Genomic DNA, 15,935 nt, shown 5'->3' with positions numbered 1-15,935 from the left:
AATGATAAAGTAAATAACTAAGGTTATAAAGATTTAATACAACTTTTCTTGATCATGTTAATTATTACACCTGTATGCAAATGGTGCTTAACTGTTTGACATCTCAATACTAGGACACTGTGTGTCACTAAACAGCTGTGAAAACATTAGAGTTCAAAAGCAGGTTTAATTACGTGTAATGTGGAGATGTCAAGTAAACATCAGGAATAAAAGGAATAATGGTTAAGGTGCTTGAGTTTTTACAAAAGAAAGTCTACATAATGGATTTTCAAAGAGCAAGGCATTGTCAAATATATGTACATGTACAGTATATGGCCATTCTGTGCACACTGAAAAATGTTAATTTCTGTTCTACTCATGTTGTTAATATATATATATTATTATATCGTATTCTTATCAGGTGGTCAATTGCATTTTTTTACCACAGTTAAACAGAGCCTCAATGGTAAAGTGTATTCTTTCTACAGATATTAATTTTCCATTTTTATGCTAATCATTTATTCCAATACATAACTCCTATACAGTATAAGCCCTACACAACCCCTACATAATGCAATGCAGTAATTATTTTTTTAAAAAAATTGTTCATTAAGATTATGCCAATCAAATTAATTAAAAACTACTGCAATTTTCTTTAACATATTAATTTTTTTTTTACAATCGTATTGAGAAAATAATTAATAGTGTAGAGGAGAAAATGAGGATTACAGGTTATCTCCACTGAATCATAACCAAAATCAAACCTACAATTTAGATGTAAATGCAGCATTATTGATCAGTTCCAGTTATTATCTACTACTGTGATCTCTACATGTTATAGAAAGCAACATTCTGGAAGCCGTCATTTCTGTAGGATTAACCCTTGGAGTACAAAGACATTTATACAACTATTAAGACTGACAGCACTGAGGAAAATAATAGTTTAAGAGCTCAGTAAGCTGGTAATTTCATGAGGTATGGAACTGCATATAAAGCTTTAATGCTTTCAATAACTGTAGCTATTTCTGGAACTATGACAAGTCATTCTATGATAATGTTAAATGGCCCACAAACTCTTAATCAACAGCCTAATGGGAACTTTCATATCTGCCTGTCAGCAAGACATCTTCCTTTTATCTTAGCTACAGTGAACCAGTAAATGAACAAAGTCCTTTCATTGTATGCCTATCAGGGTGCTTGCACAATTATATATTAAAGATAATATTGTAACGCTTCGGGATTCAGGCGGACGCCCTTGCCGGATCAGGTCGGCCCCGCACCATCGGGGGCTCGAACCCGGGACTCCCGCGTCACTCACCAGGGACCCAGCCCGGTGAGCTAAAGAGAGATCTCTCTACAGCCCCCTGGCTGTAGTCCTGCTATCACAGGGAAGGGCGGTGACGTCACCTGCTCTGGTAAGCCGGCTCTTACACAGTACCTGTTGGCTGTATGCATTACAATATCATGGGAGCAGCTGATCCTTTACAAAATGCAAACAAACACTGAAGTGTGCTCCTATTGGTTTTTTTTTTACTAATGTATTTTTAAAGTTTACAAGTAGCAAGTACTGTTTTGAGATAACATGTGTCTGATCTTCTAAATTCAAAAACAAAAGCTGCTTGACATACTTATTGCTCAACGGTACCTGGTTCAAGATACTGTACATGTGTAAACCAGAAAAGAAAGCAAATTCAGGCCTGATGAGAGCACAAAGATAAAATGAAATTTGGTCTCAAATAATTCAACATTTCAGTTCACAACACAAGCCAATAATAAAAAAAATCTAAATTTACTACTTGATGGTATGTTTGTATTAGGTAAAATCAGAATTATTTAAGAGCATCTAAAAGTGGGTGTGTAATAGGTGACTTGCAGGTGGATTGAACTTACAGACCAATTATATGAATTTAATTTGACAGGTTTAATTAGAAAGGTTACTAATGGTAGTTGCTAGAGCTTTTTCCTTTGCAAAAGGTAAAAAACAAAAAAATGTGTTGTAAAGATTTATTTGTCAAATTCCAAGTAAATAGACTGAGATGTTACACAGTGTCGAACAAGAAAAGCTGATGTAGTTCTAGCAACTACAACACATAATTATATGCAGATAATAAAAAGTATTTGCATTAATCAACAGTACCATTTGATTAACAGTGTTAGTACTCCATTAGTTTAAACATTCATAAACCTTGGCAAATGAAAGTGAAAAACTTCTATTTAATTCACTTATGAAATTCCTTCTTAGCATTTCTAAATTAAACTTAATCAGGTGTTTCATTTTAACAAGGTAGGAAAAGCGATTTTAGAATAAGACAATGCTAGAGTGATATTAAAGCTAAACATCTATGATTAATCCTTGCATTTGTAAGCCACAAAATGAAACACTGAATGAGTAACAGACTGCCAAATGCCTAATCCCTGCTTTTCTAGACAAAACCACTACTTAGACCTCATTTGACACAATTAATTCCCAAAAGCTTATACAGACAATTTAGACCCAAAATTAAATATACCAGAACTCTTTGTTCAACTGAAACTTCACAAAACATTTAGAATTGAAAAGAAAGGCAAAGTGTGCCAGATTCATTATCAAAATAATTCTAGATTTCCATTTTTCAATTGAGCACTGTTTTTTCTCCTTCCATGAACTCAGAATCGGCTTTTCTCTGCTTAGGCAAATGAATAAGTAGCAAACCGGAGACTGTAGAGAAGAATGAACTGTCATGCCACTTTCTCACACTATAAGTACATACAGTACAACTTGAAATTGCCGAAAATATACAAAATATGCATTTTTAAGTGTTTTGAAAGCTGAATGCATTTGGGGAAAAAAAAACAGAAAAACATTAAACAAAACAAATCAATTAACTTCTCTCTTGAGATGTATTTCTTCAAGTGGAAAAATCTGTCATTACCAACTCAAAGAGTTTTAGTAACTGAACTAGGTAAGGTATAGGGAACATGTTTTATTTTATCAGTAACATATTAAACACTTTAATATGAATATACTGTACAATTGTCTTGCACTTGTAAATTAAAGATCTAACATTTTTCATAATACAGAGCAATAATGATTAGACTAGACTATATGATTAGAAGTTTATTTTAACTAAACAATTGTGTTCTAAAATGGCTGGAAGGTTGCCGGTTCAAATCCCGCAGCCGGCAGAGGAATCCTACTCCATTGGGCCCCTGAGCAAGGCCCTTAACCCCAGCTGCTCCAGGGGCGCTGTACAATGGCTGACCTTGCGCTCTGACCCCAAGCTTCTCTCTGTCTCTGTGTCTGTGTCTCATGGAGAGCAAGCTGGGGTATGTGGAAGAGACAAATTCCTGATGCAAGAAATTGTATATGGCTAATAAAGTGATCTTATCTTATCGTATACTGTAGATTTGGACAGCATGCCCTTTGTCAATTGTGCAATTTGTGCAATGAAAGCAAAAACAAATTTAAATAAAGCATTATTGTTACTATTCTATGACATCCTCAAAGATGGAAGGGAAAACACTAAACGTTTCTATTACACTGCAGCTAGGGGAGTTTTTTTTATCAACATACAGTACTGCACAGCAGGTTGCTGCTATTTATTCTTCATTTATTTCTGATTTGTTTTCTGTCGATCAGCAAGCAATGACACCCATTTTATAACATTGCCGGTAACAAAAACTGTACATAACACGGACATACAGTAGTTAACATACACCTTTTCTTATTAAAGGTCCAGGACCAGCTGTGTTGTTATACTGTACATACTGAACACAGTAAACAAAGGGTTAACTCACCTCTCAAGGCAGGAAGAAGTAATCTGTCTTTCCTGTCATCACACTTGTTACACTCACTGAAGTACAGTAGCAAGAACACATCTACAAGGACCCAGACTAAAGATGTGGCCAACACCACTTTGCAGTAGACAAATCTTCTCATGTCTTTAATTTTGTTTTTTGAGTGTTGTAAACGGCAGACGGTGGAATCAGCAGAATCCCCGATGAGCTGGAGAAGAGATTCCCTTGAAGAGAGGAGGCAACACAGGAGGGATGGCGCATGGATGATAGAGGAACTTTATCCCACTGAAAACAAACGGGAGAAAAATATTTAACGATTTAATAAAAGTTCACCATATTCAGTTCTACTGCAAATCAATGAAAACATTATTAATTAATAACAAACCTGTAATTAAGTTCTTACCCTGCATTTGTTATTTACTCCTATTGATTTTTTGTTTGTTGCTATTCTCCTTAAATGAATGCAGCAGGAACCTAGACATCGTTACATGGGGTCTTCTTTCTCATCTGACTATGATTATCAGTTCATAATAAAGATCACATACAGTGAGTATTATTATAAGTTGTGTTTTTTTACTTCATATACACAACAATCTAAACCATTTATCATTATAAATAATTACTGCTCATTTACAGATGAACAATCTGTAAATGTGTCTGAATGCTTGCCTGGCTGAGACAGTGACAGCACTTGCTTACAATTAGTGCCATCACAACACCACTCACTTCTGAGGAATGAAACGGGGAGCTGCTGTAAAGATGCAGTTGGTGAGGTGATAGGGGTGTTAGAAAAGATGTGTGCAGAGTTATGGGAAGTCAGCAAATATTTAAACACAAAAGATGAAAGTGGAAGTGTAAGATTACAATTTTACTTCCTCCTCCTGAACTTTTGTTAAATAATGCCAAATGTTATATAAGCAAGAATTGAATGATCCTATGTTAATGTCAATTCATTCTATGCTCCAGATCTTGATCACCATCTTTCAAAATCAAGGCGACTCTGACAAACAGGGGGAAAAGAACTCAAAACTATGTCTTTAAGATTCACTTTTATCTCAGATGGTTTCTTAAAACCCACACTCTGGCCTTATTAAACTCTGATAGTGGCATGTTAAAAGCCATCTCAGGGTCCTGGTCATGGAATGACAATTTTTTTCCTGACACCCTCTGGGCTTACCAGGATGTGTTCCATGGGGAACACCCCTTTGTGGGCTTAAGTCAGACAAAATGTCATGCTTCATAAGTCTGCTAAAATTACAAATGTATATAGCATGGGAATTAAATTTGACTATTATCAAATGGATTAAACTGCTTAAATTCTGCTCTGCTGCCTTAGGTTGTCTTGTGATTTCCTCCAAACCCTCTGCCACTGAGGACACAGCTATGGGTACAGAAATGCAGTTTACCCAGTATTTCTGGGTCCAGAAAAAAAACCCTGAGCATTTGGAGAGACCTGATTACCACACCTAGAAAGACATCCATCAACTGTTACCAGTGACTTACAGTACATAAAGAAATGTTCACATGCATGCCAAAAGATTTACATATGCTGTATTTACAGTAGATGGCCTAGCCAATGGGTTTCTGTAGAAATGTTACAATAGGAATCTTTAGGGAACTGGGATATTTTTATACAGTAATTTAGTAATGTCGATGCCTCTTGTTGCAATATTGTACTACAAACCATTATCATAGACAAATACAATATGACTGGTGATTGTATTATTTTCTCTACTGTTATAATATAAACATATTATAATCATGTAGATATTTAATTAAAAAATGTATAAAATGGTTTAATTCAAGAACAGCTCATACTCAAGAAATACAATGTATTGTGCAGACATACAGGTGAACGAATACAGTATTACCTAGTTATAGAAGTAGAGACAGCATAATTTTTTCCGGTAATCTGATTTACACTTTCAAGGTTAAATTCTCAATACGAACTACCAGCATATTTTTTGGCAAGCATGTCAGTGAATCATTACATGACTTCACCTCCTATGCCAAATTAGCAATGTGCATTGATCTACACTGCAAAATATATGTGTCTGTTGATTTTTATCTGACCTCTTGAACACAACACACTGGCAGCCTTGAAACAGTATTTCCCAAGAAGTCTGGAAGTGATAGATCCGTGATAAACCCATGCAGCAATAATTTCTGTTCCAAATATCAAATTGGATCCTTTTTTGCTGTTCAGGCCATCTGCTTCATGTTCAGCAACAGATTTCGTTAAAGGTTTAAGTGCCACCAACCAAGCTTGAGGCACTGCCCGCCCTCCCTTTAAAAGATTGCTTCATTAGTCCGGCCATCTGCATGATGAAATTTCTCCTCTGTTAAGCAGTACCATGAGGTCTTCCTTCGTTACAACAAGGAATTAAAATAAACAGTTGTCTAGCCCTCCAAGCTTACCAAGCATTAAAGATAACAACAAGAATTTAGTTTTGTCTGATGCATCCTTAGCCATCTATCTTACATACAATATTCACACACTATTAAAACCAGGGATCCATACAAATTCCTTACCCTCCACCTTGTACTACACTGCAGGAACAAAGAATACAGGAAAAGAGCAATCTTCAGAGGAACGAGCAGTAAAAACAGGCATAAGCATCTTTTCTCTGTACTGTAACACTTTATCCAACCAATAATTAATTCCTGAATCTCTTAAGTCTTTAAGAGATTGTATTCTGGACAGGATCTGAAGCCATGGAAGGAAAACAAATTACCTTACCCACTTAAGAGCGGATTCACGATTTGGCTGATTGCTCACATAGGGGGTAAATGCTCAGTTTTACACATTCAAACAATGTTACACAACTGTAAAATGACAATATAATGCAACTTAAGTTTTTTTTATTCCCAATATTAAGAGTTTAATAGTTTAATCAGTCGCACTGCATTTTGTATCTAATACTTTAATTTAATATCTAATTAAAACTTTTTAATTAAAAAAACTCATATTGCTCGTTGGTGTCAGTAGTTTGGTCTCAAAAACTATACCTATGGATTCAGGAATCAGAGACAGAGAAGCAAAGGAATATAGCTCTAAAACAATACTTTGGGCTGCAGTTTCTTTTATACACAATACAATACAACAATACAACATTCTGTATGAGAAATCTTTGTTAGTTTGGAAATAATGTGCCGTGCCGGTTTACAGTTCCTGTTTAAGATTTGGGATTTAGGATTTTCAAACATTTTCTGAATCATAACATGTTTGGAAAGAATACAACTTGGATTACACCTTTTAATTTCTTGCCCGTTTATCTGCCAACTGCCCACACTGAACAATGCTTTCTCATTCTGAAGAAGCTGGTGCTGAACAACGGTTTTAAGGGATATGTTTTTACTGCCTCTGAGAAAAGTATTCTTAAGTTTTCTGTGTAGTACAGGCAAACTGAGAGGACCATAAACAAAGGCAGCGTGAAGCCTCAGTGTCCGCAGTTGGATAAATAATGTTTAACAGATAAGCACCATGTATAAAACAGAACCACTTTAAAATCGAAATATGATACCTAAACACCTCAGCAGTGAAATGCAATGCTTCTGAAACTATGCCAAGGTTCCAGACAAACTTCATAACTTCATTGGCTTTTTAACATGACACTGCCAGCTGAAGGCACACAGGTAAGACCACGATGCTATAAAACCATCACACAGTAAACTCACATGTACTCTACATGGGGCAGCAGCAGACAACAGGGGCATGGCAGTTAGCACTACTGCCTTCCAGCTCCAAGGGGCTGAGTTCAATTTTTGCTGTGCAACTCCCTTTGTGAAACTTCCAGGTTCTCCCTGTATTCATTTTTTCACAGGGCTCACTGATTTCCTACCTCCCATCTCCCCAGAGATGTGCAGGTAATAACTGAGTGGCTCAATGGTCCCTTTTGAGAGTGGGGGAGGGATACTGTTTTGAGAGTGACCAGTAATGTAATGGGATTAAATCAAAACCAGATGAATATGTTCCAATATGGGCCAAACAGCCACCTCTCATTTGTAGCTGCTGATTACAGAACCAATCTGTTTTAAAAAGACAGGACTCGGCGCCAAAAAAATATAATTTCCTAGGTTTCATGATTAATGACAATCCTTCAGGCAACTGTCCCTGAAGAGGTTGCTCAGCTCAGGGTTTCACGGACATGCTTGGAAATTTTACTCTTCACCTACTGTAGTATTGCAGTGAGTAATAATTCTGTTTCATCTGGACTGCAAATTAAAGCTTGTCTTCCTACAATTTTGTGAAAGCTGTGTCAATAGGCTTGCTGGAATGCTGTCTGCATGTACATAGTTTGCTCATCCATGTACTGAAAATATCTATGAAAAGTTGCATGATAAAAACAACTTCAGAATTTAAGGTTGGAAATAATGAAGAGGCTGTCAGATGATATCTGACTGAGAAAGCAGGCATTGCTTCAAGCGTGTTGTTGTACAATGTGTAAAGATTGATATTAAATAGGACATACAATCTTATAGTCACTGTGCATTCAAGTTAGTAAATGTTGCTACAGTATGTAGTTTTATATACTGTAGCTAAGTGCACTCAAATCTCTCTTGCTTTTTTATTGTCCCCTGTTGCCGGAGAGCCTTTAGAATCAATAAACACTTTGATAAATTATAGACATCCTTGGCATTCTTCTGGTACTGTATTTACAGATACTAAAATGTCACTTTATCATCCAATATAATATAATTGCCAGCTGGATAAACGTAAGAGCTTATATGATTTACCCACAAGTCCACAACACCAATTTATGCAGTGAAGTAAGCTATTTCCCCGTATTGCAATATTTCCTTGATCACATGAGAACGGCATTCTTACATTTAGTAGTTATCTTTTCTACCACTTACTTTGACATTTCAGAAAAAATAAATTCCATTTATGTAACAACACACACAAGAGGAGATTTCAGCATGGACTGTGCACTCAATAGCACAGTTAGTTTTTGGCAAGTGTGCTAATACAGTTACAAAATGACTCATAGTCATTTCCTTTTTCATATAGATAAGTTCTGTCTATAGTTAAACAAATGTCTTTTAAATGCACGGCATCTGTTTAAAATCCTTCTTCAGTACCTGCGACAAAGGCACTTAATGTAAGCCGTAGTTACATATCATTGATGTTTAGATAACTACAGTATCATCAGGTCACTTCTACAACCATTAAAGAGGTACCTTTGGCACAAAGACATACTATCATTTCCAAACTGCCTACAATATTACAGTACCTCTGAAACGTTTAATATTTAGTAATAATTATGTAACAGCCACTTTGATAACTATGTAGAGTATACAACACTTCAACGATTGCAAATATACCAATTAACACACGGTATTGTCACTTGCCAAGTTAAAAAAGGTAAGTGATCTGAAACGACCGATCGAGTAACGCAATACTTCACGTGAATAGCTTAAATTAGAAAAGATTAAAAATATGGCAAAAGATTGCCTTAACAAATTTAGCCACATAACAAATCATCAACTGCAGCTTTACGCGTGATATAAAATTGCACCATCGAAATAGCACTTCCTCTTTTAATGCACTGACTTTATATTTACAGGTGTTGTCCTCGTTATTGTTATTATTATTTAAAAATACTTACTGAGGAAAACAAGATGCTGTTGTACAGTCCTGTTTGCCAGCAACATGTTGCATAGGTATATGGAGTAAGAAAATAAAAGCGAAGCATAGGAAAAATGCAAGCAAAAGCGATTAATGCAAAACAAAATGTTTGTATTGTAATGGTTACGCGGCTGGAAGATGGTCATGATCTCGTTAGGGAGCAAAAATTACGTTCCTCTGAGACGGAATGACACTTCTTACAAGACGCAGTGTTTCCATTCTGCCTCATCGACATCGTTTTCGTATACAGATCTGTCAACACGAATATGTTTGGTTCAATTCTCAGTTTCTATATTGTTTTTACAATGTAAATTGGAAACTGTGCGATATCTACAGCTTTCACTGCCTTTCTATAAAAACATAACGGAAAAAGGCAAAGCTTCGAACAGCAGACACAGTCTAACATGAAAGCCCAATGGTTTGTGTCCCTTTATAAGCATACGATTGGTTGCAGAGAGTGCCAATCTCCTTCTACTGCTTTTGCAAATGTAGCATAGACCGCTGGTAAATGTATTTCTTTGTCACTCTGATGTTCAAACAATATTTAAATTACTACTCGCGAAGAATAAAAAATAAATACACTTAGACTCAGTGCTATGGCATTTTTAATGACAGGGTATTTAGGACCTAGGTTTAAGAACTCATCGGACGTACAGTATGGCATCTTCTACAATACATTTTTGGTGGTTACGGTAAAGGGAATTGCTTTTGAAATACTGACCCGGAGGGAAGAATACCATCTGCTGGTCACCACCTAACACACATCAAGCTGGTTTTGCTGTAGAGATCTATGCCATTACACACCAGGCACGAAAATTCTTAGCTTGTGAGAACTGACTAGAAGCACCTAGCTTTTTAACACATTTGGGCCCTCATATAGAATATCTCTATATTTTGTTCTAAATAGATGTACAAAACTTCATATTGCTTCACTGAAGTGTCTAATCATTTTGCATTCATACAGTAATGCTGAATTTTTGCAGTCATCTTGCCCTTTCCTCAGTTCTAATCACATGAATTTTTTTTAAAAATCAATTAATAAATCTGTACAATTATGAAACTCATTGGTAAAAAATATAAAAATATTTATATAAAATATAAATATATATCATAAAATGTCCCAAAATACACAAAAGATGAGTGCAAGTTTCATCAAGATATCAATGATCATAATGGTTAATATACAGTAGTTCCTGCTGGGTTTTTTTTTTGTAATTATTCTACAAAATTCTACATGACTGCCTCAGCTGTCACTAGAATGCTAATCAGAAAGGAAAACATTTTATGTTCAGTCTTCTTAGATATACAGTACATACCATGCTTTGTAAAGGTATTTAGGCCCTTGAACAGATTTCACATTTTGTTTCTTTAAAGCTTGCAATCATGAAATTTTGAAGTAATAATTAATATTTGATATTTACACATTGTACTCCATACTATATATACAAAGCAAGAACAAAACAAAAAGTAGATGTGTAATATGAAAGAAAAATGGAGATGTGGCGAATGCAAAAGTACTAAAACCCTTTGCTGTGGCAAACCTAAATTAATTTAGTGACACAAAACTGTCTTAGCAAGCCACACAATTATTTGAGTGGCACCTGTCTGTGTGTCATAATAACGGTGCAATTGATTTCAGAATAAATACACCTTTCTAAGATCCCTCAGTCAGGTAGTGAATTTAAAGCAAAGATTTAACCATAAAAAATAAGGGATAAAGGGATAAAGTTGTGTAAAAGCACAGATCAGAAGAAGGGTAGAAAAAAATTCAGTGCCTCCTTAATATTTCTTTGAGTATGGTAAAGTTAATCAATGATGAGTGTAAAGCACCCAGACAGATCAGGCTCTCTTTACAAATTGAGCATCTGGGCAAGGAGGAAAATGATTAGGGATGAGACTGTGAGGTCAACAATGTTTTTTGAAAGATCTACAGAGTGTCTGAGATGAGAATAAATGTGACACAAACTCAAGCATGTTGGTGGCAGCATTATGTTATATACAGCAGGAACTACTGTATATTAACCATTATGACCATTGATATCTTGATGAAACTTTGTCAGAGCTCTCACACCTGAAGAAGGCTCCACGGCCGAAACGTTGTGTTCTCTTTCTTCGTTTTTTCAGCATAGAATAAACCTATTACTTGTTCCGTTGCAGCCTACACATGCTGACGCAGCTACCCACCTGCATTATGTTATAGTTCACCATTTCATCAGCTGGGACTGGGAAGCTTGTAAAAACTGATGGAAACTAAGATAGAACAAAAAGAGTAAAAACTACTAAAATGTTGTTAAAACTTCACTTTTCTGTAGGACAAGCACACAAAAGATAAGGTCAAAGCTTCACTGGAATAGCTTAAGAATGAAAAAGTGAATGTCATCGAGTGGCCCAGTCAAAGTCCGGACTTGAATCCTATTGAGAATCTGCAAAAAACTTGAACATTGATGTTCAACAGACAGTAAGGACCTTTAGCAAACCTGCCAAGAAGGATGTCCAAAAACTGTACCAAGCCAGGGTGCAAACTTGGTAGCAACCTACTCAAAACGATTTGCAACCTTAATTGTTTGCAAACATACTGCAATTAAATTCAGGTCTGAATACTTAAGTAATCAACATATTTCATAGTTCTGTTTAATTTTTGCATACATTTACTGTAACTTAACTTAGAAGTATTTAGTGTGAGCATTCACATCTTTAAATCTCTTAATATCTCAAGTTTAGAAACAGGTCTACTGTATGTATCATTATATCATTTCATATGGGACACCAGAAGAACGTTGTGAATACTTTTGTAAGGTACTATGCATGAAGCACTAACACAGAGTAAGGTAGCAGAACATCACCTCTAGAGTGAGAGATTTAATTGCAAGTTAGTTTGAAATAGTGGCACGATCTTCACAATTTTATGTGAATTACTTCTTTGAGACCTTAATATATCAGTTAAAAACTGTCATTGCCAACTACTGTAGGTTGCATCAGCAGAATAAGATCAGGGAGTAATTCACCATGTTGTTAAGCTCTTATTACATGCTCTTGGTTTACCTTTTCCTTGTAGTTTTCCTTCCAAGCTTTCTTTGCATTAGGGCTATAATAGGCTTTTAGAAGTCATCTTGGCTGTACTTCGAATCTCTTAATTATATGCCAGTAATAGAATTATTTTATTAGGGAATGTTGGGCATGATATGCAGCTCATATGCAGCAGTGATTTGACAACCATCATTAACAGACCCTTTTGTTTTATTCATTACTGTCAAGTTGCATTGAGAATGCCTAGCAGCAGGCCTTCTGTAGCCATTAGTCAAGCAGGATATAAAGTCTATCAATCAGCCATTGTGAATTTACAAACGGTAACAGACATGGCTTTTTTCCTGGAGTAATTACCCTAATTACCTTTCCTAATAACTCCCCAGAGAGTATGTGGGGTCTCACTTTTTACCACTTCTTTTCCACAAGATTATTTACCTGTTGAAATGTCATGAGATCAAAAATTAATTCTGTGTTCTTTAAAAGTGCATGTTTGTAATTCGAGCTGCTGCATTTTATATAAATATATTTGTAATTCACTACTTTTTACATCTTAATGTGTTTAATTTGATCTACACAAAATTCTCATTGTCTACAAGCATACTGCATACTGTATACTTACAACTGTGACACAATTTCAAACTTTTTGGTTTTCTCAGATGACCTTTGTGGCTCATCATTAGTGCCTGTCAGAGGCTCACTTGACACATTTTTAATTAAAATATGAGGCCTATGTTAATATTCTGATTAAGTGCTGCATGAGAAAGGGCACATTCACAATAACATGAATCACCCATCAGGGGGAGAGATCTACTCTGAAATGGCATCCACAGGATTAGCATCTACATTTACAGTGTGGTATTATCATCAACTCTACCCTTTATGCAGGGATTTAAACAAACCTGTGTACAACCTGAGCAGATGGTGAGCAGCACTGTCACTTAGCAACTGGCAGCAGGAAGTTCTACTGATCTGTCTCTATCCTTCACAGTCTGAACTAGACATGACAAAAGTATGGTTTCTTTATTAGCCCAAAAGTAGTTTTTCTACAGTTTCTTACTTTGTACTGAGCATGTTCTTTCTGCACACGCTGTGCAACACATACAGGAGATATTGCATAACTCTTATGGAATTCTACCACAGTTCATCTCCACTGTGTTCGGTGTAGTTTTCCAATGTTTTGCCACACTTTTACAGTACTATGACTTTAATGCACAGTGCTAGCAGATTTATTATTTAAATAAAGCTGGTATACCCCTCTGAGCATTATTATGTTTCCATTGGGCTTCACAAGACTTACTTTTATAATAATAAACATATCAAAGCATCTCAGAGTGCTTTACAGGAGGAGTTCAATAAAAAATACACTTATGAGGATAACAAATTACAAAAAAAGCATACAGTATAAGAACAACAGGCAGTTTAAACAGGCAGTTAATGATAAATGCTCATTAGAATCATTTCTGATCATTAGATCATTCTGAAAAGAAAGGTTTTGAGTCTAGATTTAAATGCACTCAGAGTACTGTAGGTGACTCTCTGATATCTCTAGGGGATAGAATTCCAGAGCTCGGGAGCATAGCGACAGAAGGCCCTGTCTCCCAGAGAATGTAAACAGCATGGAAGACATATAGAAGACCAGAATCAGGTGTACAAAGGTTTTAAGGTGAGGTGTACAAAAATAATAAATCAGATTGGTACTGAAGTGCCATACCCTATACACCCTTATGAAACTGAAATATATGTAAAATATGTTTTAAAAATATATTACTACCAATATGAATAGATTTTAAAATATGTTATAATATACTTTAAGGATAAATATATTTCAATATCCTGTAGTACTGTATACAGAGATATATCTTAAAATATATAAATTATTGCCATTTTTGTATATTGCAATATATTTTCCAAAATATATTTTAAAATGCTAGGCATGATATACTGTAACATACATTTTAAAACATAAAGTATATTACAATCTATTCAAAATATACTGTACTCTAAAATATAAGTTACAATAAACTGTAAGTTTGTAACTAAAATATTAGTTACAATAAACTGTAAGATAGATTTTAGAATACATATTACAATATGAGGAAATACATTTTAAAATGTGTGTATCATTTTTGTACATTGCAGTATATTTTAAATTATATACTAAATACTGTATATTAACATGACATTGAAAATAGAATTCAAAGGATATCTCATAGATGTTGCAATATATTGAAATGTATCCTGGACCAAATCAAAATATGACACACCACAAATGACAAGCCTAGTACTGATGTCAGGTAAGCAATAAGCTTCTAACCTGCAAAGTTCTGTTATCAGTCATGCCCTATACAGCCTTTTACAGCCTTTTAGATGAGCATGACGATTTTAAAATTGATTCAAAACTGGAGAGGAAGCCAGTGAAAAGACTCAAAGAACATGTTGGCGTTTTTGGCATACCAATTTAACTTTTATAAGTAAGCAACATTAAAAAGCAAGTAGTTTTCAAAAGCCTACGTCAGGGTGAAGAGACTAATTAGAAATATGTACAGTATATATTCATTTGTGCATTCACGTGGCACACATACTTTCTAAACATCTTGATGTACAGTATATACAGTATAGTGAAGCAACATGCTGTTTAAATAGGTATTTTGAATAAAACTTTCTTTTCATTTTCTGAGATGACATTTCAAAGTACGGTCAATATATACAGTATATGGTTATAGTAGTCACTGTGAGGCAGTACTGAGAAAGTGCTATGCAATTGCTCAAAACTAGAAGAAGGGCAACTGGGCTCTGCATAAAACGTTTTTACGTATTTGCGTACAGATAGGAGTTGTATGAATGGAACTATAACGCCAAGAAAAACTCGTTTTAAAACCTATGCATCGATTCAGGATGCAAAGCACTAAATTTGCTTCGGTATGTTTTCAAGAAAAAGTAATTGAAAATACTTTCATTTTTCTTTATTTTAAATCAAATATTTCTTAACTGGACTTCTACTTTAAATGTATTTTAAAGTATTCTTAACATGCTAAAATGCTTGTTACACAAGTTATTTCACAACTCTCACTAAAAAACATCAACCCGCACGAAAAGCGTGTTCGGCAGTGACGAGAAACAACACCGCCCCCTTGTGTATGTCTGGAATTCTGCATAATATCCACCAGGGTGGGAACATGTGCAAAATCAATGAACAAAAATCATCACAATGCATAACTTAACGGTTAAAATGATTTTTAATACTGATAATATTTACCGTGTATCTATATTAGATGTATTATATCTATATAGTATTAATAATAATGACATTCTTTGCTGCCAAAGCAACCCAAAGTGCTATTGTACAAAATAAAATGTACAGGTACAGTATACACAGCGCTCTCCAAACATATTAGGACAGCAAAGGCAAGATTGTTATTTTTGCTTTAGTCAAGCAATTTGTATTTGTGACTAGGAGATTAATATGATTAATAAGTATGCATTTAAACATGTTATGTTCAACTGAATGATTACAAGTGTTTGT

General features: G+C 35.1%; 1 protein-coding gene across 4 annotated transcripts in view; it reads right to left on the bottom strand.

Moving 5' to 3' along the window:
* galnt13 (polypeptide N-acetylgalactosaminyltransferase 13) overlaps positions 1 to 9,801 on the bottom strand; it is a 53,170-nt gene extending 43,369 nt beyond the window's left edge. For 3 of the 4 annotated variants that reach the window (XM_015358792.2, XM_015358793.2, XM_015358791.2), the window contains exons 1-2: positions 9,366 to 9,801; positions 3,757 to 4,041 (exon numbers count right to left, since the gene is read on the bottom strand). In XM_015358792.2, the coding sequence (XP_015214278.2) occupies positions 3,757 to 3,898 (142 nt within the window). In that variant the 5' untranslated portion in view covers positions 3,899 to 4,041; positions 9,366 to 9,801. Of the gene's footprint in view, positions 1 to 3,756; positions 4,042 to 4,159; positions 4,258 to 9,365 lie in introns of those variants that run through there. The other variant, XM_069196426.1, reaches the window with a different exon arrangement.
* Positions 9,802 to 15,935: the final 6,134 nt, after the last annotated feature.

Source organism: Lepisosteus oculatus, chromosome 12, assembly GCF_040954835.1.
Source record: "Lepisosteus oculatus isolate fLepOcu1 chromosome 12, fLepOcu1.hap2, whole genome shotgun sequence".
NCBI classification, from domain to species: Eukaryota; Metazoa; Chordata; class Actinopteri; order Semionotiformes; family Lepisosteidae; genus Lepisosteus; species Lepisosteus oculatus.
The sequence above is the reverse complement of the archived record's forward strand: the minus strand, read 5'-3'. Positions and strand labels throughout refer to the sequence as shown.